Here is a 27,051-nt window from a genome sequence, read left to right as displayed (position 1 = left end):
GGGCGGCCATCTTGGAGTGGTGATGCGCTCCACTCAGTCCAATTCATTTGTCAGGAGCAATGAACTGTCATTCATCTTACCTCACTCAATACCACTCTTTTTCACCCCTTTTTTTCCTCATACATGTAGCTTTGATAAAGGATACATGTTTTATTATTCATAGTTTGCTTAACAGTAATAGAATATTCTCATATACTATAAAATAGTGCGTCTGCCTCACAATAAGAAGGTCCTGAGTTCAATCCCGGGCTCGGGATCTTTCTGTGCGGAGTTTTCATGTTCTCCCCGTGTCTGCGTGGGTTCCCTCCAGGTACTCCAGCTTTCCCCCATCGCCATAAACATGCACCTGTGGATAAGCCCCTCCCACCTCCAAATACATACACCTGGGTATAGGCCCCTCCCACCTCCAAAGACATGCACCTGCGGATAGGCTCCTCCCACTTCCAAAGACATGCACCTGGGGATAGGCTCCTCCCACCTCCAAAGACATGCACCTGGAGATAGGCTCCTCCCACCTCCAAAGACATGCACCTGGGGATAGGCTCCTCCCACCTCCAAAGACATGCACCTGGGGATAGGCTCCTCCCACCTCCAAAGACATGCACCTGGGGATAGGCCCCTCCCACCTCCAAAGACACGCACCTGGGGATAGGCTCCTCCCACCTCCAAAGACATGCACCTGGGGATAGGTTGATTGGCAACACTAAATGGTCCCTAGTGTGTGAATGTTGTCTATCTGTGTTGGCCCTGTGATGAGGTGGCGACTTGTCTGAGATATGCTCCAGCGATCCCAAAAGGGAGAATCGGTAGAAAAAGGATGGATGGATGCTATAAGTGACCAGATGTCTGGAATCAAAACTGGGAATATAATCCCCTTGGAAAAAACGGTCAGCTATTTTTAAATTGCAGAAACAATATGATTAGGTTATATATACACATGCATATATCCTACATAAACAACATTAAATATCTATATATATTAAGAACCTATAGATCAGTGTTTTTCAACCACTGTGCCTCGTGAGCTACAGTCTGGTGTCCCGTGGGAGATTATCTAATTTCACCTATTTGGGTTCAAAATATTTTTTGCAAACCAGTAATTATAGTCTGCAAATGATGTGTTGTTGTTGAGTGTCGGTGCAGAGTAACCGTGTAATACTCTTCCATATCAGTAGGTGGCAGCCAGTAGCTAAGTGTTTTGTCGACAGGTGCAGGTAAAAAGGTCTCTAATGCTTAAAAATAATAAATAAATGATAAATGGGTTGTACTTGTATAGCGCTTTTCTACCTTCAAGGTACTCAAAGCGCTTTGACACTACTTCCACATTCACACACACATTCACACACTGATGGAGGGAGCTGCCATGCAAGGCACTAACCAGGACCCATCAGGAGCAAGGGTGAAGTGTCTTGCTCAGGACACAACGGACGTGACGAGGTTGGTACTAGGTGGGGATTGAACCAAGGACCCTCGGGTTGCGCACAGCCACTGCGCCACGCAGTGGGAGAGTGAGTGCCCCTATGGCATCGAAGCTTAGGGAAGGCTGTGCAGAACAAAACTAAAACTGAATTGGCTACAAATTAAAAACAGAATGCTGGACGACAGCAAAGACTTACTGTGGAGCAAAGACGGCGTCCACAAAGTACATCCGAACATGACATGACAATCAACAATGTCCCCACAAAGAAGGATAAAAACAACTGAAATATTCTTGATTGCTAAAACAAAGTAGGTGCGGGAAATATCGCTCAAATGAAGACATGACACTGCTACAGGGAAATACCAAAACAAGAGAAAAAGCCACCAAAATAGGAGCACAAGACAAGAAGTAAAACACTACACAAAGGAAAACAGCAAACAAATGCAAATAAGTCAGGGTGTGATGTGACAGGTGGTGACAGTACACCTACTTTGAGAGAAGAGCTATAGTCATGCATGCTTACTTATGCTTTAAAGTCCATCCATCCATCCATCCATCTTCTTCCGCTTATCCGAGGTCGGGTCGCGGGGGCAACAGCCTAAGCAGGGAAACCCAGACTTCCCTCTCCCCAGCCACTTCTTCTAGCTCTTCCTGGGGGATCCCGAGGCGTTCTCAGGCCAGCCGGGAGACATAGTCTTCCCAACGTGTCCTGGGTCTTCCCCGTGGCCTCCTACCGGTTGGACGTGCCCTAAACACCTCCCTAGGGAGGCATTCGGGTGGCATCCTGACCAGATGCCCGAACCACCTCATCTGGCTCCTCTCCATGTGGAGGAGCAGCGGCTTTACTTTGAGTTCCTCCCGGATGGCAGAGCTTCTCACCCTATCTCTAAGGGAGAGACCCGCCACACGGCGGAGGAAACTCATTTCGGCCGCTTGTACCCGTGATCTTGTCCTTTTGGTCATGACCCAAAACTCATGACCATAGGTGAGGATGGGAACGTAGATCGACCGGTAAATTGAGAGCTTTGCCTTCCGGCTCAGCTCCTTCTTCACCACAACAGATCGGTACAACGTCCGCATTACTGAAGACGCCGCACCGATCCGCCTGTCCATCTCACCATCCACTCTTCCCTCTCTCGTGAACAAGACTCCTAGGTACTTGAACTCCTCCACTTGGGGCAGGGTCTCCTCCCCAACCCGGAGATGGCACTCCACCCTTTTCCGGGCGAGAACCATGGACTCGGACTTGGAGGTGCTGATTCTCATTCCGGTCGCTTCACACTCGGCTGCGAACCGATCCAGCTTTAAAGTCATATTCAACAAATGCCACAACTTTTTACTGTCAACTAAGTTTTGTTTATTTGTTTTTTTCTGATGGTAGTGTGCTTTCGGATTTTTTCGACAAAAAAAATGTGCGTTGGCTCAAAAAAGGTTGAAAAACTCTGCTTTAGGCTGCTAGCCGGCTCCTCATCACCACTTCAAGATGGCGGCCAAATTTCTGGCGTCACAGCAGCCAATGCTGCGTCTGCTTATAAAATGTTTATGATGAGTAGTACGATAGGTCGGGGCATATTAACAACGAACAATGTAGCATGTTGCGTTAGATGACGCCATTCATCTTGACGTAAGCAGGCTGTCACGTGCTGCTGCCGCCCTGCTTAATACTTGCACGTCCATGCGGAAACTTCAACACGGGACTGCAGAGCGCATGCGTCAACAAGTTTAAAGTTAAATTTTCACTTACTACCCGGAAGCAAAACAAGACAGTTGACTATGTGAGTAATAAAATAAATATTGTGACTTTTCCTGCTACACTATTTTGTGTGCTTACCTTTGTCTGCTTCCCCCCTTTTCATAGCTCCACACGTATGTTGTATTTGCAGCCATGAGTGGATGTCTTTCATGTCTGTGATCGCACACGTCTTTTTGCTGCACGCCAGGGGTGTCCAAACTTTTTCCACAGAGGGCCGCATAGGGAAAAATGTAAGCATGCGTGGGCCATTTTCACAGTTTTCATTTTCAAACCATAACAAAATATATGGATATTTTTTTTATCCTTAGGGCATAGAGGGTCTCAGTCACTAAAATGTTCAAAATAAGTCAAATAATTATTTTTTTTAATTTAATGCTCACAGTAAATCTCTATATCAACTTGAGGTTGACATAAAGTAAAACAAATAAGGTGTTATGCCTTTTCTGTCAAAGACAACTTTCTTTTTATAGTAAAACTGAAATATGCAGTATTTAGATAGATCGATAGTACTTTATTGATTCCTTCAGGAGAGTTCCTTTATTTAGCAATTAAAGCCCTCAAAGATCAATAATGCAGGACACCATTGATTTGAATTATTTAATATTTTTGAGTAATCACAGTGAAAAGTTGAATAAAATCTTACTAAATATATTTGAGATGAATTTACCAGGAATTGATTTGACGTGGACCCCGACTTAAACAAGTTGACAAACTTATTGGGGTGTTACCATTTAGTGCTCAATTGTAGGGAATATGTACTGTACTGTGCAATCTACTAATAAAAGTATCAATCAATAAATCGAAGATCCGAAAGGTTCCCCACTCATGGATGGTATAGCTCAGTTGGTAGAGCGGCCGTGCCAGCAACTTTAGGGTTGCAGGTTCGAGTCCCGCTTCCGCCATCCTGGTCACTGCCGTTGTGTCCTTGGGCAAGACACTTTACTCACCTGCTCCCAGTGCCACCCACACTGGTTTAAATGTAACTTAGATATTGGGTTTCACTATGTAAAGCGCTTTGAGTCACTAGAGAAAAGCGCTATATAAATATAATTCACTTCACATATATATTCAGCAAGGGATCAAATACTTTTTACTCTCACTGTGTATATATATATATATATATATATATATATGGGCTTCACGGTGGCAGAGGGGTTAGTGCGTCTGCATCACAATACGAAGGTCCTGCAGTCCTGGGTTCAAATCCAGGCTCTGGATCTTTCTGTGTGGAGTTTGCATGTTCTCCTCGTGAATGCGTGGGTTCCCTCCGGGTACTCCGAATTCCTCCCACCTACAAAGACATGCACCTGGGGATAGGTTGATTGGCAACACTAAATGGGCCCTAGTGTGTGAATGTGAGTGTGAATGTTGTCTGTCTATCTGTGTTGGCCTTGCGATGAGGTGGCGACTTGTCCAGGGTGTACCCCGCCTTCCGCCCGATTGTAGCTGAGATAGGCGCCAGCGCCCCCCGCGACCCCAAAAGGGGATAAGCGGTAGAAAATGGATGGATGGATCTTGAACTCTTTTTTTTTTATTGAGACAAAGATTATTTATGTATTTAATATTTGTATGTTTACTAAAGTATATTATTTATTTACTCACTGTTCTGTTACAGAGAAGAAGGAAATGGGATAAAATTGCTGTGGTATGAAAATGGGTCGGATTAAATAAGCTCCGCTTCTTCCTACTGCTTTTCGGCCGTGCTGTAATGAAAGGACTGGAAGTGTGTGTTGCGTCACATTGTTTGGTCAGCATGTTCCAGACTGAGCGCAGTTATTTCAGCAAGTCCTTCATCACACCGATTGATGAACCTCTGTAGCCCCCGCCAAAGTGGTTCCAGTGGTTCAGGTAGTGAAAAAGTTGATAAAGCTGGTTCCTCCTTGCAAAGCCAGCCGTCTTGGGTATTTTATGGTGGTAAGCGGAATAGAAGGAATCGTTAAACCCTCCAAACATACCAGAGATGGCCAACTCATACTCTGAATGGCCGTAGAAGGAAGCGGGGTCGAAGATGACCGGCCCGTCGCCCGATTCTGCCACGTTGCCTCCCCACAGGTCCCCGTGGAGGAGAGCGGGGACAATCTCCATCTCTTTGAAAAACTGCGGCATCTTCAGCTGTAGGAGTGGGTGTCACTGTGGGTTATTGTGGCAGACATGACTGCTGTTAGGAGGGCGTACCTGAAGCTGTGCCCAGAGCTCTCTGGCTTCTCTGTCGCCCTTAGATTCCTCCAGCAGCTTCAACTGCGACTGAAGCCTCTGCCGTGTAAAAAATGTCACCCAGTCATCCTGCCATTCATTTTCCTGGGAGGGAAAGAAAATTAATCAATCAATCAATCAATCAATGTTTATTTATAAAGCCCCAAATCACAAATGTCTCAAAGGACTGCACAAATCATTACGACTACGACATCCTCGGAAGAACCCACAAAAGGGCAAGGAAAACTCACACCCAGTGGGCAGGGAGAATTCACATCCAGTGGGACGCCAGTGACAATGCTGACTATGAGAAACCTTGGAAAGGACCTCAAATGTGGGCAACCCCCCCCCCTCTAGGGGACCGAAAGCAATGGATGTCGAGCGGGTCTAACATGATACTGTGAAAGTTCAATCCATAGTGGCTCCAACACAGCCGTGAGAGTTCAGTTCAAAGCGGATCCAAGACAGCAGCGAGAGTCCCGTCCACAGGAAACCATCTCAAGCGGAGGCGGATCAGCAGCGTAGAGATGTCCCCAACCCATACACAGGCGAGCGGTCCATCCTGGGTCAAGACTCTGGACAGCCAGTACTTCATCCATGGTCATCGGACCGGACCCCCTCCACAAGGGAGGGAGGGACATAGGAGAAAAAAGAAAAGAAGCGGCAGATCAACTGGTCTAAAAAGGAGGTATATTTAAAGGCTAGAGTATACAGATGAGTTTTAAGGTGAGACTTAAATGCTTCTACTGAGGTGGCATCTCGAACTGTTACCGGGAGGGCATTCCAGAGAACTGGAGCCCGAATGGAAAACGCTCTATAGCCCGCAGACTTTTTTTGGGCTCTAGGAATCACTAATAAGCCGGAGTCTTTTGAACGCAGAAAAAAAAAGCCACAATTGAATCTTCGTACGTCTTTCATCCTGTAAGGACGCAAGTACAGTTGTGCTCATAAGTGTACATAACCTGGGAGGTAGAGATGCGCGGATAGGCAATTATGTCATCCGCACCCGCATCACCAAAATCGTCATCCATCCGCCGTCCACCCGGAGCATCATTTTATCAGGACCGTACCCGCCCGCTGAATTACATCAGAGGTTGGCCACCTTTACCACTCACAGAGCTATTTAATCCTGTTTCACAGAGTAATGAAGTCAATTGGAGCCGCTAACGTTCTCGCGACTTTTCAATAGCGTTCATCCTGACGACAAGAATATGGGCGTGCTGTGAAGCCATCGCCTTTCACACTTTCAACAACTTGTACGAGCTGATTGTTGGCCCAATAACATGTTGTGTGCAGTAGGGCTGGGCGTATCGATACCAAGTATCGATAGTATCGATACTTATTGAGTATCGGTATCGTATCGATACTGGCGTGATGGTATCGATACTTCACCAAATTAAGCGAATCACTCTGATTTAAAAAAAAAATGTGAGCGGTCCTCACCACTCCACCCTCCTCCCTAGTGATGGGTCGCGAACGAGATTTAAAAACACTATAAAAATTCATCTTCAACCCAAAATAAAATAAAATAAATACAATTAACATGACGCTTGGTGCGTTCGCGCACACACATCAGTATAATTCGCTCCGAGGTTCACTCGGACACGCACACACACACACACACACACACACACGCACGCGTTTCCAGTGCGACTTAATGTCTTGGTTGTGAACTGTAAAGTATTTTATTGCACTAAAATAACGATAAGAATTTCTCAGTTCTTTTGTTTTGTGTTCATTTTTACAACTGTTTAATAACTAGTGTTTTCTTTTTTACTTCAGTTCTTGTGTGTTGAGGCGACTAGCCAAGTTCAGTATTTGTTTTCACCTTATTTGCACGACTTACTTCACTGTAATTGATATTATTACTTTTTATTAGAATTTCTCAATTCTTTTGTTTTGTGTTCATGTTTACAACTTTGTTCAATAACTAGAGTTTTGTTATTTAACTTAAGTGTTTGTGTGTTTTGAGGCGACAAGCCAGGTTCAGTAGTTGTTTGCACCTTATTTGCATTACTTTATTGCTATTGATATTACTTTTGTAATAAATATTTTATTTTTTGACTTAAATCGTTGTCTTGTGTTGTATTATTATCATAATCAATTAATAAAGGCAAAAGTACAAATTTGTTTTTCAAAAGTATCGATACCCTTAAGTCCGCCCCCCGCCCCTCAGATGACGACACTTCCGGTATCGGTATCGGCGATACTGGCCGGTATCGATACGCAAATTTGCGATATCGCCCACCCCTAGTGTGCAGCTTCCGCAATCACACGTACAAGATTGAAAGGCATACTGGGTGACACAGAGTACACTGATGGTTGTGATATAAACAACTTTAACACTTAGTAATATGCGCCACGCTGTGAAGCCACACCAATTAAGAACAACAAACACATTTCGGGAGAACATCCTCACAGTAACACAACATAAACGCAACACAACTAATACCCATAATCCTTTGTATTCATGACACTTCCTGAATATGTTTTACACCCCCACGCCCCCAACCCCGCCCACCTAACCGACGCAGGGGGGTGGCGGGGTTTGGGGTGTATAAAATAGTCAGGATGTGTCATGAATACAAAGGATTATGGGTATTTGTTGTGTTTATGTTGTGTTACTGTGAAGATGTTCTCCTGATATGTGTTTGTCGTTCTTGTTTGGTGTGGCTTCACAGTGTGGCGCTTATTACTAAGAGTGTTAAAATGGTTCATATCACAACCATTAGTGTACTCTGTGTCACCCAGTATGCCTTGCAGTCGTGTGCGTGTGTCTGCGGAAGCCACACACAACATGATGCTGGACTGACAAGCAGATCGTAAATAGTGTAGAAGGCGACAAAGCCAACGGCTTCATAGCACGCACTGATACTTATTAACTGGGTGACTGCCGGCAGTCATTCTAGAGAATAAAAGCGTCTCCTATTGACTTCGCTTTATGACACGGGTCTTAATTGGCTCTTTGAATGGTAAAGGATACCGATCCCAGAACTATGTATGGGTTGTACTTGTATAGTACTTGTATGTATATCAAATATCTCCTTATGGTTCAACCGCCACCCGCCCGAATCTAATTAAAATCTATTTTTTCATCAAGTCAACCGCCCGACCCGCGGACTACGCAAACCGCGCATCTCTACAGGGAGGATTGATGATTTCTTGGCCATTCTTCAGAGAATATGAAGGATAACACAAAAACATTTCTTCCACTCATGCTTAATGGTTGTGTGAAGCTATTTATTGGCAAACCGTGTTTCATTTTTTACCGTATTTCCTTGAATTGCCGCCGGGGCGCTAATTAATTTAAAACCTCTCCTCACTTACCAAACGCATGTGGTAAATTTAGGCCTGCGCTTAAAAATTTGAGTGTGATGTAAAGATACCATCATGAAAAGAACATTTAATTAAAAAAAACGTTATTATGGTCTTAAACTTTACTTATAAATGAAGTCCAAGCGCAGCTCCTTCTGATCAAAAGCATCGATAACTTGTTTATAGAAGTCTTCCTTATCTTCCTTCAGTTTTAAAAGTCTCTCTGTCTCGATGGAGATCTTCCTTTATTACCTCCTGCTTCGATTGAAAGTCCGGTTTAGAAAACTGTTTTATTTTAGATATGTAATCCTCCATGTTAAAAGTGCAAGCGAGAGGAAAAAATAAACGATTGCTGCTTGTTGTCACTTCTTCTGCAGCCGAGTAGTCGCAAGAAGGATCACTAGCGCCCTCTACCACCAGGAGGCGGGAGTCATTTAATGACTCGTATTTGCCACACGCGGCTACGGTATATTAATAAAACATAGCCGCTTAATGTTTTTTTTTAGCATATTCAATAGCTTGGACCTTAAATCCTACTGAATAGCTCTTAATCTTCTTCCCTTTATGCGATTTCAAATGATTGAAATCAGCCTCCTCCATTTTGAAAATGATGACAGGTGAAGTGTCACTCGTGACGTGACGAGTTTGACCAGGTGGAAATTTTAGACATGCGCTGATAAAAGTAATATTTTGCGAAATGAGTTTGACCCGGGGCTTCACGGTGGCAGAGGGGTTAGTGCGTCTGCCTCACAATACGAAGGTCCTGCAGTCCTGGGTTCAAATCCAGGCTCGGGATCTTTCTGTGTGGAGTTTGCATGTTCTCCCCGTGAATGCGTGGGTTCCCTCCGGGTACTCCAGCTTCCTCCCACTTCCAAAGACATGCACCTGGGGATAGGTTGATTGGCAACACTAAATGGTCCCTAGTGTGTGAATGTGAGTGTGAATGTTGTCTGTCTATCTGTGTTGGCCCTGCGATGAGGTGGCGACTTGTCCAGGGTGTACCCCGCCTTCCGCCCGATTGAGATAGGCGCCAGCGCCCCCCGCGACCCCGAAAGGGAATAAGCGGTAGGAAATGGATGGATGGCGTTTGACCCGGCGTTAATTCTGAGCCGGCGGTAATGCTAAGCATGCGCTAATTATTTTGCGAAAGGAGTTTGACCCGGCGGCAATTCAAGGAAATACGATAAATCAAAATGACAAAAGAAAGTACCCAAATGACCCTGATCCAAAGTTTACATACCCCAGTGACTTTGATCTGATGTCATGCACAAAAGTTGACACACACAGGTTTGAACAGCTCATCAAGGTTCCAATACTCACCTGTGACCTGTTTGTTGGTAATTAGTGTGTGTGTGTATAAAAGGTCAGTGAGTTTCTGGGCTTCTAAGAGACCATTGCATCTTTCATCAGTGCTGCACAGATGTTTCTGGATTCTGAGTCATGGGGAAGTCAAACGAATTGTCAAAGGGTCTGAGAGAAAAGGTAATTGGACTGCATAAAACAGGAAAGGGGTATAAAAAGATATCCAAGGAATTGAGAATGCCGATCAGTAATGTTCAAACGCTGATTAAGAAGTGGAAAATGTGGGATTCAGGCAGACCAGCATAAATTCCAGTCACAACTGCCAGGAAAATTGTCTGAGATGCAAAGAAAAATCCACAAATGCTGTTTCAAGATGCACAATAAACAGGCACTTGAAGAAAAATGGGCTGCATGGTCGAGTCGCCAGAAGAAAGCCATTTCTGCGCAAATGTCACAAAGTATCCTGCTTACATCACGCCAAACGGCACAGAGACAAGCCTCAAAACTTCTGGAACAAAGTCATTTGGAGAGATGAGCCCGAAATTGAACTTTTTGGCCACTCAACCATAAACGTTACATTTGGAGAGGAGTCAACAAGGCCTAAGATGAAAGGAACACCATTCCTACTGTCAAAGACGGAGGTGAATCACTGAGGTTTTGGGCCTATGTGAGCTACAAAGGCACAGGAATGTTGACCAAAATTGATGGCAAGATGAATGCAGAATGTTATCAGAAAATACCGGAGGGAAATATGCACTCATCAACCCGGAAACTGCGTTTGGGACCTTTTTAGACATTCCAACATGACCATGATCCAAAACACCAGGTCAAGTCGACCTGTCGGAACAAAGTGAAGGTTCTGAAGTGGCCTTCTCAATCTCCTGACCTCAATATCATTAAGCCACTCTGGGGAGGTCTGGAACGTGCGCTTCATGCAAGACAGCCCAAGAACTTAAAGGAACTGGAGGCTTTGCCATCTGAGAAAAATAAAGAACTACCACAAAAGACTTCAAGCTGTCATTTATGTTAATGGGGGCAATACACGTATTAACAACTGGGGTATGTAAAATTTTGATCAGGGTCATTTGGGTACTTTCTTTTGTCATTTTGATTTGAAAAGAGTAAACAGTTGTTTGCCAATAAACAGCTTCACCCAACCATTAAGCATGAGTGGAAGAAATGTTTTTGTGTTATTAATATTCTCTAAAGAATGGCCAAGAAATCATCAAATCTCCCAGGTTATGTACACCTATGAGCACAACTTGTATATCTTACCTGTGCGATGTATCCACAGCACGTGGGGCTACAGAACCCAAATCTGTCCACATACTGACCAGCTCCTTTCCCTATTAACAGAGACAACACTGAAAAAATGAACAATTCACCTTCACTTTATCCCCAAATAGTAGACTCCGCTACAGTAAATATTCTTCAAAAACAAATACTAAACCCGCACTATTTTTCAAATGTTTTTCTTTTGTTTCCAGTCTGTAGCACACAAGGCTTTATGTCATCGAATTAAAAAGACAAGACACCTTACTCCAACAAAACACCTACTACTCTCTGCAGTTTTTTTTTGTTTTTTTCCCCCAAGATGGCGCTGCTGTAGTGGCTGCTGTTGGCAGGAGCTCTGTGCTCTTGTGTCATCCTTTTGTGTTTCCCTCTTCTTTTCATGTCTTATTATATTTTTTTGCCTTTTGGTCCGGGACCCTTTGGGACTGTGTGACAAGGGGTGGCACTTTCGTGACCTCTGTGGTGCTTTTTTTGTGGACTTCTGGATCTGCCTCCCGGGAGCCTTTTGGCCATGGAGACCAGCTGCTGGGTGTCTGCCACACCAGAGTCTGTTTGGATGTACTGGAGGAGATGCGGATGAGGGGACAGGACTGCGGAGCTAGCACTGAGCTACTGGGACGGAGAGGCTTCGCGGTGTCTTGACTGGGTGAGCAGGTGTCGGACACCTCAGTCACCTTGGACGTGTCCTCGCTCATCCATGCGTACTGGACACTGGCCGAGAGTGGAGTCAGCTGTCTTGGTTGCTTTGTTGGGTCTGCTCCTGTCTCTGGCCATGCTCCCTCCTCCCCAGCAGACGATGGCGTGGAACACCGCAGAGGCCACCACAGTGGATATGTTTCTTTTACTTTTTATTCATAGCTGTATGTAGAAGTGTCTGCTTGTATCTGCTGCTTTAATGTCTTTAATGTCCTCTGTGTTCTTTGATGTTTGATGTTTTCCTCTTACACACATGGAAGAGGGATGTGTACTATGGCGATGAGTTGTTTTTTTTCCCTTGGCCTCGGTCTGCACCCCCTCTCCAGGGCCCAGGCTAACACCGATTTTTTTATTTTATTTTAAACTTCTATTACCCCCTCCCCCTTTTTACCTGTATCTCACCTTTTTTGTAAGGGGCGCTGGAAGCCGGCAGACCCGTCAGCGATCCTGTTCTGTCTCCCTGTAATGTTTGTCTGATCTTGAATGGGATTGTGCTGAAAATTTTAATTTTCCTGAAGGAACTCTCCTGACGGAATAAATAAAGTACTATCTATCTATCTAAGTACGAATATGGACACTATATCAGAAAATATGGTTTCTACAATGCAATCTCTTGAGATATAAAAATGCAATTATGGTGTATTGGAAGTGTGTTGTCCAAATGGAAGCATCTCAACAATTTAAATGTGATTTTAGTTAGTGAAGTTGAAAAATGAGCTATTGATTAATAATGATTTGTAATTATTTAATCCCTTTTTCGTCTCACCTAAAAAGCCCTCAACTTCATTTATTTTAAGTTAAAAGTTTAAGTTAAAGTAGCAATGATTGTCACACACACACACACACACACACACACACACACACACACACACAAGGTGTGGCGAAATGATTCTCTGCATTTGACCCAACACCCTTGATTACCCCCTGTGAGGTGAGGGGAGCAGTGGGCAGCAGCGGTGCCACGCCCAGGAATCATTTTTGGTGATTTAATCAGTTTACCTGATTCTGGCCAGATCCTTCAATCCAATCCATCCATTCATTTTCTACCGCTTGTGTCTTTTAGGGTCGCGGGATTGCTGGAGCCTATTTCAGCTGCACTTGGGCGGAAGGCGGGGTACACCCTGGACAAGTGGCCACCTCATCACAGGGCCAACACAGATAGACAGACAACATTCACACACTAGGGACCATTTAGTGTTGCCAATCAACCTATCCCCAGGTGTATGTCTTTGGAGGTGGGAGGGGCCTATCCCCAGGTGCATGTCTTTGGAAGTGGGAGGAGCCTATCCCCAGGTGCATGTCTTTTGAGGTGGAAGGGGCCTATCCCCAGGTGCATGTCTTTGGAGGTGGGAGGAGCCTATCCCCAGGTGCATGTCTTTGGAGGTGGGAGGAGCCTATCCCCAGGTGAAAGTCTTTAGAGGTGGGAGGAGCCTAACCCCAGGTGCATGTCTTTGGAGGTGGGAGGAGCCTATCCCCAGGTGCATGTCTTTGGAGGGGGGAGGAAGCCGGAGTACCCGGAGGGAACCCACGCAGTCCCGGGGAGAACATGCAAACTCCTCACAGAAAGATCCCGAGCCCGGGATTGAACCCAGGACTACTCAGGACCTTCGTATTGTGAGGCAGACGCACTAACCCCTCTTCCACCGTGCTGCCCTTCAATCCAATCCAATCCAAAAATAAAAACATTATTCAAATATTATCCTGAGCTCCACCAATGACTGAATAGAAACAAAAAAAATTAATATAAAACCAATATAAAAATAAATATGATTAAATACAATTTTAAAGGGTAAAACCAATTAAACAAAAAATGTGGTTGTCCTTGTAGTTGGCTGAGCTCCACAGATCCTTGTGTGGAGCTCAGCCAACTACAAGGATCTGGCCAGAGTCAGGTGACTAAACAGCATCAGGCGGCTGTGTTCTAATATTAATCAAATATCATTCGGCGGCCATAGATCATTTAGGACAGGGGTGTCCAAAGTGCGGCACGGGAGCCATTTGCGGCCCACAGGTAATTTTTTCACGGCCCCACGGCACATTTTAAAAATACGATTGAAAAAATTAAAAACATAAAAAGTGTTATAAAAGAGCCAACAGGTGAAATGTAGAAAGAAAATGTTGCAATGTTTACTCTACTAAAACAAAGCTGCCATGCAGGCTGTTTCTTTCTTTAAAACATAATAATGCATCAAAATCAATGACATTATGAATTATTGACCTATTCAAGGTTCGAATTACGTCACGTTAAATATTCCACTTTGAGATATTTTGGGGGAAAATTATGCATTTTTTATGTTTGCCATAAAAAAAATTGAGCTGTTTTTTTTTGTTTGTTTTTGTTTTAAATAAGGCCCGAAAACGGAAAAAACAAAAAACATAAACAACAATACAGCTTATAATTAACGGATGGATCTGGAGATGATCTCGAGATTATTATGGTAAAAGTAAACAGTAAAAAAATATATAATTTATTTTTTAACACTTCAATGAGTAGGACTCTATTGGATCCCCAATAATTTTAATGTGATTTGTTTTTAAGTGTCATTGCTCAAAAAATAATAATGAATTAAAATCAATGGTGTTATGAGTTATTGACCTTTTTAAGGCTCCAATTCCGAGGATGTCGTAGTCGTAATGATTTGTGCAGTCCTTTGAGACATTTGTGATTTAGGGCTATATAAATAAACATTGATTGATTGATTGATTGAATTATTATATAATCTCAAAAATTCCACTTAAAAACTTTATTGGGTGAAAATATTGCATATTTCGTGTTTTTTCCATAAAAAAACAGGGTTTTCTTTGACAAAAAGAGCATACAACTTAAATCTTTAAAAATGTTCTATTGACAGAATGACCTAATGTTGATCTAGAGATTTAAAACCTGAAAAATAATACAAATAATACTGAATAATGACACTTTTTTTTACCAAAATCCTATGGGGATTGAGGGGAATAAATGTATATTTTTATACATATATTGTACTGTTTTTTAAAATACAAAAAAATAACGAAATGGCCCCTGCTTGCTTTTATTTTTCAGTGTGCGGCCCACAGTGGAAAAAGTTTGGACACCCCTGATTTAGGAGCAGATCTGGCCTTGACTTTGACACCCCTGGTCTAAAGGAAGGCACTGAGGCTGCATTACCAACTGTCTGCTGCTCTTTGCTGACTTTCTCCAGCTGTCTCTTGTTGTGGAGATGAAGATCAGCCAGCTGATCACCAAGTTGCTTTGAATATCTGCACATGGCAAGAAAAAAAAAATCAATCAATCAATAAATACTGCTACTAAATGGTCATACAATGAAAGGGAGTGTCCTACTTGTTCAGACCATGCATGTCCAAGTGTTCCATGACAAACGCACACCCTCCAGTCTCCAACTGCAACACCTTCACGGGTCTGGGGACTTTGACACTTTCTGTCTTTAATATGGCCTCCAAACTGGCCATTTCCCCTTCGAACATCACTTTGGCCTCCATAAGGGGGAACAGATCAAAACCCATCACTCTCAGGCATGATTCTCACAAGATGCAAACAGGTAACACTTGCTGAGTTGAGTTGGAGTCTATTTTGAACATGCACGCATACAACATGATGCATCACACATGCACGCATACATGATGCATCACACATGCATGCATACAACATGATACATCACACATGCATGCATACAACATGATACATCACACATGCATGCATACAACATGATACATCACACATGCATGCATACAACATGATACATCACACATGCGTGCATACAACATGATACATCACATGCATGCATACAACATGATACATCACACATGCACGCATACAACATGATACATCACACATGCACGCATACAACATGATACATCACACATGCGTGCATACAACATGATACATCACACATGCATGCATACAACATGAGAGAAGTTAAGTCCCTACCTTTAGTCAAAAGTGATTTATGACCCCCCATAAAACAATGATTTATGACCCTCAAGGTCAAAGGTCAATGATTTATGAGGGGTCAAGTTCAAAGGTTAATGATTTATGAGGGGGTCAAGGTTAAAGGTCAAGGTTAAAGGTCAGGTTCAAATGTCAGGTTCAAATATCAAGGTCAAGTGGGTGTGGCTTACCCGGAAGAGGGTGGAGTTAAGACCTGCGGTGGGAGTGGTTAAACCAGGAAGAGGGTGGAGTTTTAAACAGAAAGAGGGCAGAGTTAAGACCTGCGGTGGGAGTGGTTAAACCAGGAAGAGGGTGGAGTTAAGACCTGACAGGGAACAGAGGAGGGTTCAGTTTTTTTAAGAAAGCAATGTCATCTGAGCAGCATGTGACCATATATTTGATAGTTTAAATGTTTACGATCGTTTGAAACAACTTCCAGATTTCGATGTATTGATGGCTGGGAATGTTACGTGTGGAGATGTGGACACGCACACACACACACACACACACACACACACACACACACACACACACACACACACACACACACACGAGGGGTACAAAAGGGCAGTGTAAGGCTTAGTCATTATTTGGAGCTTTATACGTTAGCGTAAAGACTTTGTTCGATTCGGTCATGATTAGTGAAACGCCTGTTTCGATTTATAAAAATAATAAAACTTACATTGACGCTCCGCAAAAAAGTCGAGTGTTTCTAAATCGTATTCAGATGCCGCCGACCGAATCTTTGCGTGAGAAATGGGATTTGGAAGGGGAGGGATCTTTTGGATTTGTATTCAGATACGAAATGGGGGATATCTGCTTATTTCAGCTAAAAGAAAGAAGAGACGGAAGCCCTTTCTCGATATTTTCATCGTTATCTATCGTGGATTGGGAAGTTTTTGGTGGACACGCACACACACGCACACACACGCACACACACACACACACAGACGCACGCACGCACGCACGCACGCACGCACGCACGCACGCACGCACGCACGCACGCACGCACGCACGCACGCACGCACGCACGCACGCACACACGCACACACGCACACACGCACACACGCACACACGCACACACGCACACACACACACACACACACACACACACACACACACACACACACACACACACACACACACACACACACACACACACACACACACACACACACACACACACACACACACACACACACACACACACACACACACACATTCGTACGCACTGAAACAACTTCCGTACCTCACGAAAACATATTTAAACAGATGGAAAAAACTATCGCAGAACACAGTGTCACGTAGCAACTGGTCTTTACGGTCGTTTGAAACAACAGGTCAGTTTGGGGGACAAAAGGAGGGTTCAGTTTTTACTGACTTCCCATCTGACAGTTTAAATGTTTATGACCGTTTGAATCAACAGGACACGCACGCACACACACACACACGCACGCACACACACACACACACACACACATACACACACACACGCACACACACACACACACACACACACACACACACCATTACCTCTGCTTTACCATGTTATTAGACATTGGTTTAACTCCATTTAAGCATTTAAACGTTAAAAGCATTGCACTTGTACGACGTTGTAATACTTTTTTTTTACCAGCCGATGACGACGAAGTGAAAGACGATGAACTTTGCTTAAACGGTCTTACAAAGTTGGAAGATGATTTTCGAGGTGTGTTTAAACCTTCAAATTATTTAATATTATGTGTATTCATTATTTAGTTTCATAGAGGATTTGCCGTAAGATCCTAACGCGATCGTTTTAACACAATCGCAGTCTGGTGAGTCAAATGATTCTCATTTTACAAGAAAAAAAACATGCGGTATACGATACATATATACATATATTTACTTACAGATTTTCCGTTTACATCTCTTGCTCACTGGTCTCCCTTAAAGCTGGCGGGTCCGTCAACGGCCGTTCCAGGCAGAGGAGAAGGCTTGATTGCGCCAAAGACTCCAGACATCGAATCCTTGCTCCGAGGGGAAATCATCGAAAACGACGGTGAATGTCCAACAGGCACCCGCTGTAAGTTTTTCTCGTTTTCTGTAAGCTTTTTAAGATTCTCAGGAGCTTTAAAGAGCTCCTCTCATTCCAATGTCTTTCGCTCAAATGAATTTCGCGCCTAAGGGGAATGGGCGGGGACTGATTCCGGAGGTGGGCGGATGTTTCCGCCAAGCAACCTTCTGGTTGAAATGGAGTGTGGATCAAGATGGATCCCTACTCTATATTCTTTTATTTAACCCAATGTTTTTTAAATACGTGTATAATGCTTTATATCCTATGTGTTGTGAATTCCATCCTACAATATCTTCCAAGGAACCCAAAGAAATGTTACCACACCTCCCGCTTTATTTATTCTATAGATTACCTGAACTATTTCATAAACTAAATCTTGTCTTGTTTCTGATGCTATGTTTTTTTATGCTCATCAATGCACTGTTGGACTGCGAGCACACAACTACTTTCCTTGCTTTGTTTTCCTCTATCCAGTTAACTGCCATATAAATTGCTACCAATTCCCCCGTAAAAACAGATAGTTTATCACTGATTATTTTATTTAATACTATGTTTCCTTGTGGGATAACTGCTACAGCTCTTACCTTTTTTTTTTTTTTTTTTTTTTTTTTTTATATAGTTTTTGATGCATCCGTATATATCATATCTCAATCCATTTTTCTATCCGGTAACTATTTAAATTTCTATTCTTTAGTAATTGCATGTTTTCTTTTGGGTTATCAAACATCCACGGTGGTATTGCAGGCATTGGTACCGTAGGACTAACTTTAATATTGTCAATTTTAACTTTATTACATATGTCTCCTATAATCCACCCAAAACTATTCTTTTTTGTTTTCTCTTTTTCTTGGCAGATTGGTAGCACTGGACAAGTCGGATATCCTTGCTTGGATCCTTTTAAAGTTGCCCGATAAACTGCTGAGAGTTGATCTCTCCTCTTGTCCAAAGGTTTTTCGTTCATTTTTACTTGTAATACTGGCACTAGGGTTGATGTAGTAGCTCCACAACATAACCTTAAAGCCTGTGACTGGATCCGGTCTATTTTTCCCAAGTCATGTTTTTGAAGCAGATTGGTAAATAATGCATCCGTAATCAATAACAGATGGAATTAAAGTTATAAATATATACATGTATTGTTTTCAACGTTAACCTATCAGCCCCCCAATCATTACCCCTCAAAGCCCTCATTATATTTAACACCTTTTTACTTTTTCCCCTATTTTTTTATTTTCCGGAAGGAACACTCCTGAAGGAATAAATAAAGTACTATCTAATCTAATCTAATCAAATCTATTTTGCTGATGTGGGTTGACTAGTTCATATTTTTCTCAAACCATATTCCTAAATATTTAAATACTTGTACCTCTTCTATATTTTCACCTTAGAGTTTTTATTTGGAGCTTGTTTTGTACTTTTGTCTTTGTAAAATGTATGACTTTTGTCTTTCCAACAGAGAATCTTAAACCTCAAGCCGTTCCCCAGTCTTGAACATTATTTACCACTTTGTTAGTTTTTTGATTATTTCTTTTGACTCTAAATAATATACTAGTCTTTCATTAATCTTTTTTTTTTTTCCATTACTTTTCCCCAAATTTATAATTTCCTGCCTCTTCCGGGTCTTACCCTGACTTGCATATTGGAATTGTTACCGCTAATTTTCCCCTCTGCCGGTCATTCTCCTTCTTCATATATCCTGTCATATCATTTCAAGACCACTTCTTTGACGATGCCACCTAAGTTTTTGATCATTTGATAACCCGCTAGGTCTTTCCCCGGTGACGTATTTTTAACCTTTTTCAAAATTCGAACCATTTCATTCAAAGAAAATGTCATATCCATAGTGTTGGTAAAGCTATTATCGTTGTCTTCCATCATTTCCCCAATATTTAAACTCATTGTTTTTTCTCTCTTTTGTTTTTCCACATTTCTCAAATTATCATTACTGTGCACTTCAACAAATGTTTTTGCTAAAGGTTCTGCTGTTTCTTTACCCGTGACTACATCTTCTTTGATAAATGTGGCACATCATCCTCTTTACCCTTCATTCCTATCTTTACGAATCGTTATATATCCTTTTATTATAAAGTTTAATTTTGGCTTCAGCCCTGTTTCTTGAATACAAATTATACGTGGTTTAGTTTTCATATTTTTAATATATCCCTTTAATTCACGTTCGGTTGCTATCAAACTTCTGGCATTCCACCGGACCATTAACAGGGTGTTGGAATGTGGTAACATGACTCCGTCACGTCTACTCTCCGTAGTACAGCTTGCACCCGGTACCAAGATAGTTCTTTCAACAACTTTGATGCTGCTTTGACAATTATTTTGATCTTCTCAGTCTTATTTTTACTTTCATTTTGTATCAAAGCTGAGTTGTGCTCTCTGGTTTATTTTGCAAATGAACCGACAGAACATGATCATGTACAAGACTCGCCTACCCACAATGCACTGCAACCCAACGCTCCTGGTCGGATGTTTTTTTCGGGGTTCATGGAGAGATGCGGTAAAGAGTGGTAGCCAAGACACACGGTCACACACGGTCACACACGGTCACACACGGTCACACACGGTCACACTCGGCAATTATTTTGACCTGGGGAGCAGATATAGAGGAAAAAATGTGTCTGGGGGGCCGGGATATCTGATTTTCAGGTACAAAAAACTTCACAATGACACAAAATAAACACAACAGTTAAACCTCACACTAAAAAACAAGACATTGACTTGTACGTTCAAAAGACAGAATAGAACAAGTCAAGACATGCAATGCCATCTACAAAATGTTATGTAAATGTTAGTCATTACACACGCGGCTATGGTTTTGATGTATTTGTTACAGACATGTTTACGTCAAGTAACATCACATGGTTCCATTTGCACCTTTCAACAAATCTGAAAAGGAATATTAAGAAGTAAAACTTATATTTAATCCTACCTCTTCTCCGAGCACACGGTGACTGTACATACGGGTCGAAAAATGTTGACCTAATTCAGCATTTCTCAAAGTGTGGGGAATAGAGACATGACAGGTGGGGCGCGAGGAAAGGGAGGACATTTTTTATTTTTGATTTTTTTTTACTATGCTTTCATTTTCTATACACACTGTAAATCACTTTGTGATTCTGTCTGTGAAATCCGCCGTATAAATAAATGTAAATTACTTATTTTTCCTGTAGGCTTTAAATTTCTCGGCAGGAGCGAAAGTTTGACAGACATAGCAACAGTAACTTTTGCAGGCAGGGCTAAGAGGAACAAACTTTCGCGCGGATGGGTAGCAGGCTAATGTGCGAACCACAATTACACAAAATGGATACATTTGCAACTCGCACCTCAAAGGTCTGCGGAGAAACAAAAATATGACGGGTCTAATCAACCAAAAAGTCAACCTAAAAGAAAATATGGCGAAGGGTATCTTGCTCTTGGATTCACGGCAGCGGAGGTGGGGGCAGAGGAGAGACCCCTGTGTGTTCTTTGTCTAAAACGGCTAGCAGCAGACAGCCTGAGACCCAACAAAGCAAAGAGACAACTCGAGACCACACATGATGTCCAATAAATTGTTTTGTTGGGGCGATGGGGGTAGGTGGGCCTTGAGTCTAAAGTGGTGATGACAGAAAAAAAAAAAGTTTGAGAAGCCCTGACCTAATTGTACGGATCTCACTTTAAACGGGAAAAAGATCATTTAAATGTTTTCACTTTGAATATGAAACGAGGAGTAAAATGTACAATGTACAATATTATCAATTATTTCACAAGGACATGTTTTAAGGATATTGTACAGTATAATTAAATCTAAAATGAATGTGATCACTTTCAGGATCATTTTATTTTTAGCCAGTAAACAACTGTTATGTACTTTTGAATCGGGTTTTCAAAAAAAAAAGAAAAAGGGAGGGACAATCAAGGATCAACAATGGCACGACTTTCACTAACTTGCGTGAGGTCAAAAGACAAGAGATTTTAGACCAATGCTGCTTTGGATCTGTTCCTGCTAAACTAGTAAGTGACTTTCAATGCTCAAATCAGAATAATAATACAAATTTTAGCTACTGGAAATTTGTGTGGTAGCAATAAATACCCACCAGCGCGATACTTTGCAGTTCCACACTGACCAACCACGCAACAAACTCAAAAGAACTGTACAAGGAAAAAACAATGCAGTGACTTCAAACTGCAAATATAAGGTTTGAGTAAAATATGTAGGTTGGTGTGAATGTTGTCCGTCTATGTTGACCCTGCAATGAGGGGGCGACTTGTCCAGGGTGTACACCTCCTTCCACCCGATTGTAGCTGAGATAGGCGCCAGCGACCCCCACGTCCCCAAAAGGGACTAAGTGGTAGAAAACGAATGTAGGTTCCTACTGTGGAAAGTTCAGTAATACAGAATCATTGTGGCATTATCGTGTCAGTTTGACGCTATATGCGCTAGTCCTCATGGTAAATGTGGTTTTCCTTTTGGGAAAACGCCATCGCTTTGGTTCACTGGTGCGGCCAATATAAACCAAAACTGAAAGTTCTTAAGTGGGGGTTTAAGTAGAGTTTATAAATCTTGTATCTGTGCCACATATAGCCTTATTTCAGTGTCAACAGTCTCCAGCTTACTTGCTACACATGTTTTGGCTCTGCCCATCCCTGTGCAGTTATTGGACCGACATTTTTAATACTTTGTCTGTTGTTGTAATTACCTACTAGGCCTTCTTTGCCTTTATTTGTTGTTGTATCTTTATGTTAGCAATTGGGACTTTTTGAATGAAATTGTCTGTGGCTCCATGTTAACGAAGTTGCCTGTACTATTTGACTGATGCATTTTATTGATTGATTTATTATTTTTCTTTCTTTTTCGTTTTGTCTCCTCAGAAAAAAAATTTGGTAACTTTGTTTGTTTTACAACTTGTGCCAGGATAGCAGTAATTGCACAAAGGCATTCTTCTTCTTTTAGTTTTCTGACAGCACGTAGGCGTTCGCATCAACTTTCGTCTTTTTAACAAATGGGTAAAGGGGGAATGATGTATACCGTAAAACTAGTTGGCACATTTAATATTTAATAATAATGAATATTGTAAAATTCTATAATTTTTGTTATTTAAAGGGGAAAACCCGATTCAAAAGTACATAACAGTTGTTTACTGGCTAAAAATAAAATGATCCTGAAAGTGATCACATTCATTTTAGATTTAATGATACTGTACAATATCCTTAAAACATGTCCTTGTGAAATAATTGATAATATTGTACATTTTACTCCTCGTTTCATATTCAAAGTGAAAACATTTAAATGATCTTTTTCCCGTTTAAAGTGAGATCCGTACAATTAGGTCAGGGCTTCTCAAACTTTTTTTTTTTCTGTCATCACCACTTTAGACTCAAGGCCCACCTACCCCCATCGCCCCAACAAAACAATTTATTGGACATCATGTGTGGTCTCGAGTTGTCTCTTTACTTTGTTGGGCCTCAGGCTGTCTGCTGCTAGCCGTTTTAGACAAAGAACACACAGGGGTCTCTCCTCTGCCCCCACCTCCGCTGCCGTGAATCCAAGAGCAAGATACCCTTCGCCATATTTTCTTTTAGGTTGACTTTTTGGTTGATTAGACCCGTCATATTTTTGTTTCTCCGCAGACCTTTGAGGTGCGAGTTGCAAATGTATCCATATTGTGTAATTGTGGTCCGCACATTAGCCTGCTACCCATCCGCGCGAAAGTTTGTTCCTCTTAGCCCTGCCTGCAAAAGTTACTGTTGCTATGTCTGTCAAACTTTCGCTCCTGCCGAGAAATTTAAAGCCTACAGGAAAAATAAGTAATTTACATTTATTTATACGGCGGATTTCACAGACAGAATCACAAAGTGATTTACAGTGTGTATAGAAAATGAAAGCATAGTAAAAAAAAATCAAAAATAAAAAATGTCCTCCCTTTCCTCGCGCCCCACCTGTCATGTCTCTATTCCCCACACTTTGAGAAATGCTGAATTAGGTCAACATTTTTCGACCCGTATGTACAGTCACCGTGTGCTCGGAGAAGAGGTAGGATTAAATATAAGTTTTACTTCTTAATATTCCTTTTCAGATTTGTTGAAAGGTGCAAATGGAACCATGTGATGTTACTTGACGTAAACATGTCTGTAACAAATACATCAAAACCATAGCCGCGTGTGTAATGACTAACATTTACATAACATTTTGTAGATGGCATTGCATGTCTTGACTTGTTCTATTCTGTCTTTTGAACGTACAAGTCAATGTCTTGATTTTAGTGTGAGGTTTAACTGTTGTGTTTATTTTGTGTCATTGTGAAGTTTTTTGTACCTGAAAATCAGATATCCCGGCCCCCCAGACACATTTTTTCCTCTATATCTGCTCCCCAGGTCAAAATAATTGCCGAGTGTGACCGTGTGTGACCGTGTGTGACCGTGTGTGACCGTGTGTCTTGGGTACCACTCTTTACCGCATCTCTCCATGAACCCCGAAAAAAACATCCGACCAGGAGCGTTGGGCTGCAGTGCATTGTGGGTAGGCGAGTCTTGTACATGATCATGTTCTGTCGGTTCATTTGCAAAATAAACCAGAGAGCACAACTCAGCTTTGATACAAAATGAAAGTAAAAAGAAGACTGAGAAGATCAAAATAATTGTCAAAGCAGCATCAAAGTTGTTGAAAGAACTATCTTGGTACCGGGTGCAAGCTGTACTACGGAGAGTAGACGTGACGGAGTCATGTTACCACATTCCAACACCCTGTTAATGGTCCGGTGGAATGCCAGAAGTTTGATAGCAACCGAACGTGAATTAAAGGGATATATTAAAAATATGAAAACTAAACCACGTATAATTTGTATTCAAGAAACAGGGCTGAAGCCAAAATTAAACTTTATAATAAAAGGATATATAACGATTCGTAAAGATAGGAATGAAGGGTAAAGAGGATGATGTGCCACATTTATCAAAGAAGATGTAGTCACGGGTAAAGAAACAGCAGAACCTTTAGCAAAAACATTTGTTAAAGTGCACAGTAATGATAATTTGAGAAATGTGGAAAAACAAAAGAGAGAAAAAACAATGAGTTTAAATATTGGGGAAATGATGGAAGACAACGTTAATAGCTTTACCAACACTATGGATATGACATTTTCTTTGAATGAAATGGTTCGAATTTTGAAAAAGGTTAAAAATACGTCACCGGGGAAAGACCTAGCGGGTTATCAAATGATCAAAAACTTAGGTGGCATCGTCAAAGAAGTGGTCTTGAAATGATATGACAGGATATATGAAGAAGGAGAATGACCGGCAGAGGGGAAAATTAGCGGTAACAATTCCAATATGCAAGTCAGGGTAAGACCCGGAAGAGGCAGGAAATTATAAATTTGGGGAAAAGTAATGGAAAAAAAAAAAGATTAATGAAAGACTAGTATATTATTTAGAGTCAAAAGAAATAATCAAAAAACTAACAAAGTGGTAAATAATGTTCAAGACTGGGGAACGGCTTGAGGTTTAAGATTCTCTGTTGGAAAGACAAAAGTCATACATTTTACAAAGACAAAAGTACCAAACAAGCTCCAAATAAAAACTCTAAGGTGAAAATATAGAAGAGGTACAAGTATTTAAATATTTAGGAATATGGTTTGATAAAAATATGAACTAGTCAACCCACATCAGCAAAATAGATTTGATTAGATTAGATTAGATAGTACTTTATTTATTCCTTCAGGAGTGTTCCTTCCGGAAAATAAAAAAATAGGGGAAAAAGTAAAAAAGGTGTTAAATATAATGAGGTCTTTGAGGGGTAATGATTGGGGGGCTGATAGGTTAACGTTGAAAACAATACATGTATATATTTATAACTTTAATTCCATCTGTTATTGATTACGGATGCATTATTTACCAATCTGCTTCAAAAACATGACTTGGGAAAATAGACCGGATCCAGTCACAGGCTTTAAGGTTATGTTGTGGAGCTACTACATCAACCCTAGTGCCAGTATTACAAGTAAAAATGAACGAAAAACCTTTGGACAAGAGGAGAGATCAACTCTCAGCAGTTTATCGGGCAACTTTAAAAGGATCCAAGCAAGGATATCCGACTTGTCCAGTGCTACCAATCTGCCAAGAAAAAGAGAAAACAAAAAAGAATAGTTTTGGGTGGATTATAGGAGACATATGTAATAAAGTTAAAATTGACAATATTAAAGTTAGTCCTACGGTACCAATGCCTGCAATACCACCGTGGATGTTTGATAACCCAAAAGAAAACATGCAATTACTAAAGAATAGAAATTTAAATAGTTACCGGATAGAAAAATGGATTGAGATATGATATATACGGATGCATCAAAAACTATATAAAAAAAAAAAAAGGTAAGAGCTGTAGCAGTTATCCCACAAGGAAACATAGTATTAAATAAAATAATCAGTGATAAACTATCTGTTTTTACGGGGGAATTGGTAGCAATTTATATGGCAGTTAACTGGATAGAGGAAAACAAAGCAAGGAAAGTAGTTGTGTGCTCGCAGTCCAACAGTGCATTGATGAGCATAAAAAACATAGCATCAGAAACAAGACAAGATTTAGTTTATGAAATAGTTCAGGTAATCTATAGAATAAATAAAGCGGGAGGTGTGGTAACATTTCTTTGGGTTCCTTGGAAGATATTGTAGGATGGAATTCACAACACATAGGATATAAAGCATTATACACGTATTTTAAAAACATTGGGTTAAATAAAAGAATATAGAGTAGGGATCCATCTTGATCCACACTCCATTTCAACCAGAAGGTTGCTTGGCGGAAACAACCGCCCACCTCCGGAATCAGTCCCCGCCCATTCCCCTTAGGCGCGAAATTCATTTGAGCGAAAGACATTAGAGTGAGAGGAGCTCTTTAAAGCTCCTGAGAATCTTAAAAAGCTTACAGAAAACGAGAAAAACTTACAGCGGGTGCCTGTCGGACATTCACCGTCGTTTTCGATGATTTCCCCTCGGAGCAAGGATTCGATGTCTGGAGTCTTTGGCGCAATCAAGCCTTCTCCTCTGCCTGGAACGGCCGTTGACGGACCCGCCAGCTTTAAGGGAGACGAGCGAGCCGGAGATGTAAGTAAATATATGTA

General features: G+C 41.6%; 1 protein-coding gene and 2 long non-coding RNA genes across 5 annotated transcripts in view; 1 reads left to right on the top strand and 2 right to left on the bottom strand.

The window, feature by feature from the left end:
- The first annotated feature begins 3,014 nt into the window (after positions 1–3,014).
- Positions 3,015–15,481, top strand: LOC133541323 (uncharacterized). Its single transcript, XR_009803837.1, has 3 exons — positions 3,015–3,195; positions 3,279–3,403; positions 15,016–15,481. It is a non-coding gene; the product is annotated as an uncharacterized LOC133541323 (long non-coding RNA).
- The window catches only part of fn3krp (fructosamine 3 kinase related protein), a 31,776-nt gene continuing 8,500 nt past the window's right edge, over positions 3,776–27,051 (bottom strand). Inside the window, exons 3-7 of one of the 3 annotated variants that reach the window (XM_061884673.1) lie at positions 15,295–15,446; positions 15,121–15,212; positions 11,259–11,347; positions 5,349–5,471; positions 3,776–5,285 (exon numbers count right to left, since the gene is read on the bottom strand). In XM_061884673.1, the coding sequence (XP_061740657.1) occupies positions 4,947–5,285; positions 5,349–5,471; positions 11,259–11,347; positions 15,121–15,212; positions 15,295–15,437 (786 nt within the window). In that variant the 5' untranslated portion in view covers positions 15,438–15,446 and the 3' untranslated portion in view covers positions 3,776–4,946. The remainder of the gene's footprint in view (positions 5,286–5,348; positions 5,472–11,258; positions 11,348–15,120; positions 15,213–15,294; positions 15,447–27,051) is intronic. The other 2 variants (XM_061884671.1, XM_061884672.1) reach the window with 2 other exon arrangements.
- Positions 25,432–27,051, bottom strand: part of LOC133541627 (uncharacterized) — a 1,856-nt gene continuing 236 nt past the window's right edge. Inside the window, exons 1-2 of the long non-coding RNA XR_009803933.1 lie at positions 26,877–27,051; positions 25,432–26,047 (exon numbers count right to left, since the gene is read on the bottom strand). The exon at positions 26,877–27,051 is cut by the window's right edge and continues 236 nt beyond it. This is a non-coding gene — a long non-coding RNA (uncharacterized LOC133541627). The remainder of the gene's footprint in view (positions 26,048–26,876) is intronic.

This window comes from Nerophis ophidion, linkage group LG23 (assembly GCF_033978795.1).
Source record: "Nerophis ophidion isolate RoL-2023_Sa linkage group LG23, RoL_Noph_v1.0, whole genome shotgun sequence".
Classification (NCBI taxonomy): domain Eukaryota; kingdom Metazoa; phylum Chordata; class Actinopteri; order Syngnathiformes; family Syngnathidae; genus Nerophis; species Nerophis ophidion.
This window is presented reverse-complemented; position numbering and strand designations above follow the sequence as displayed.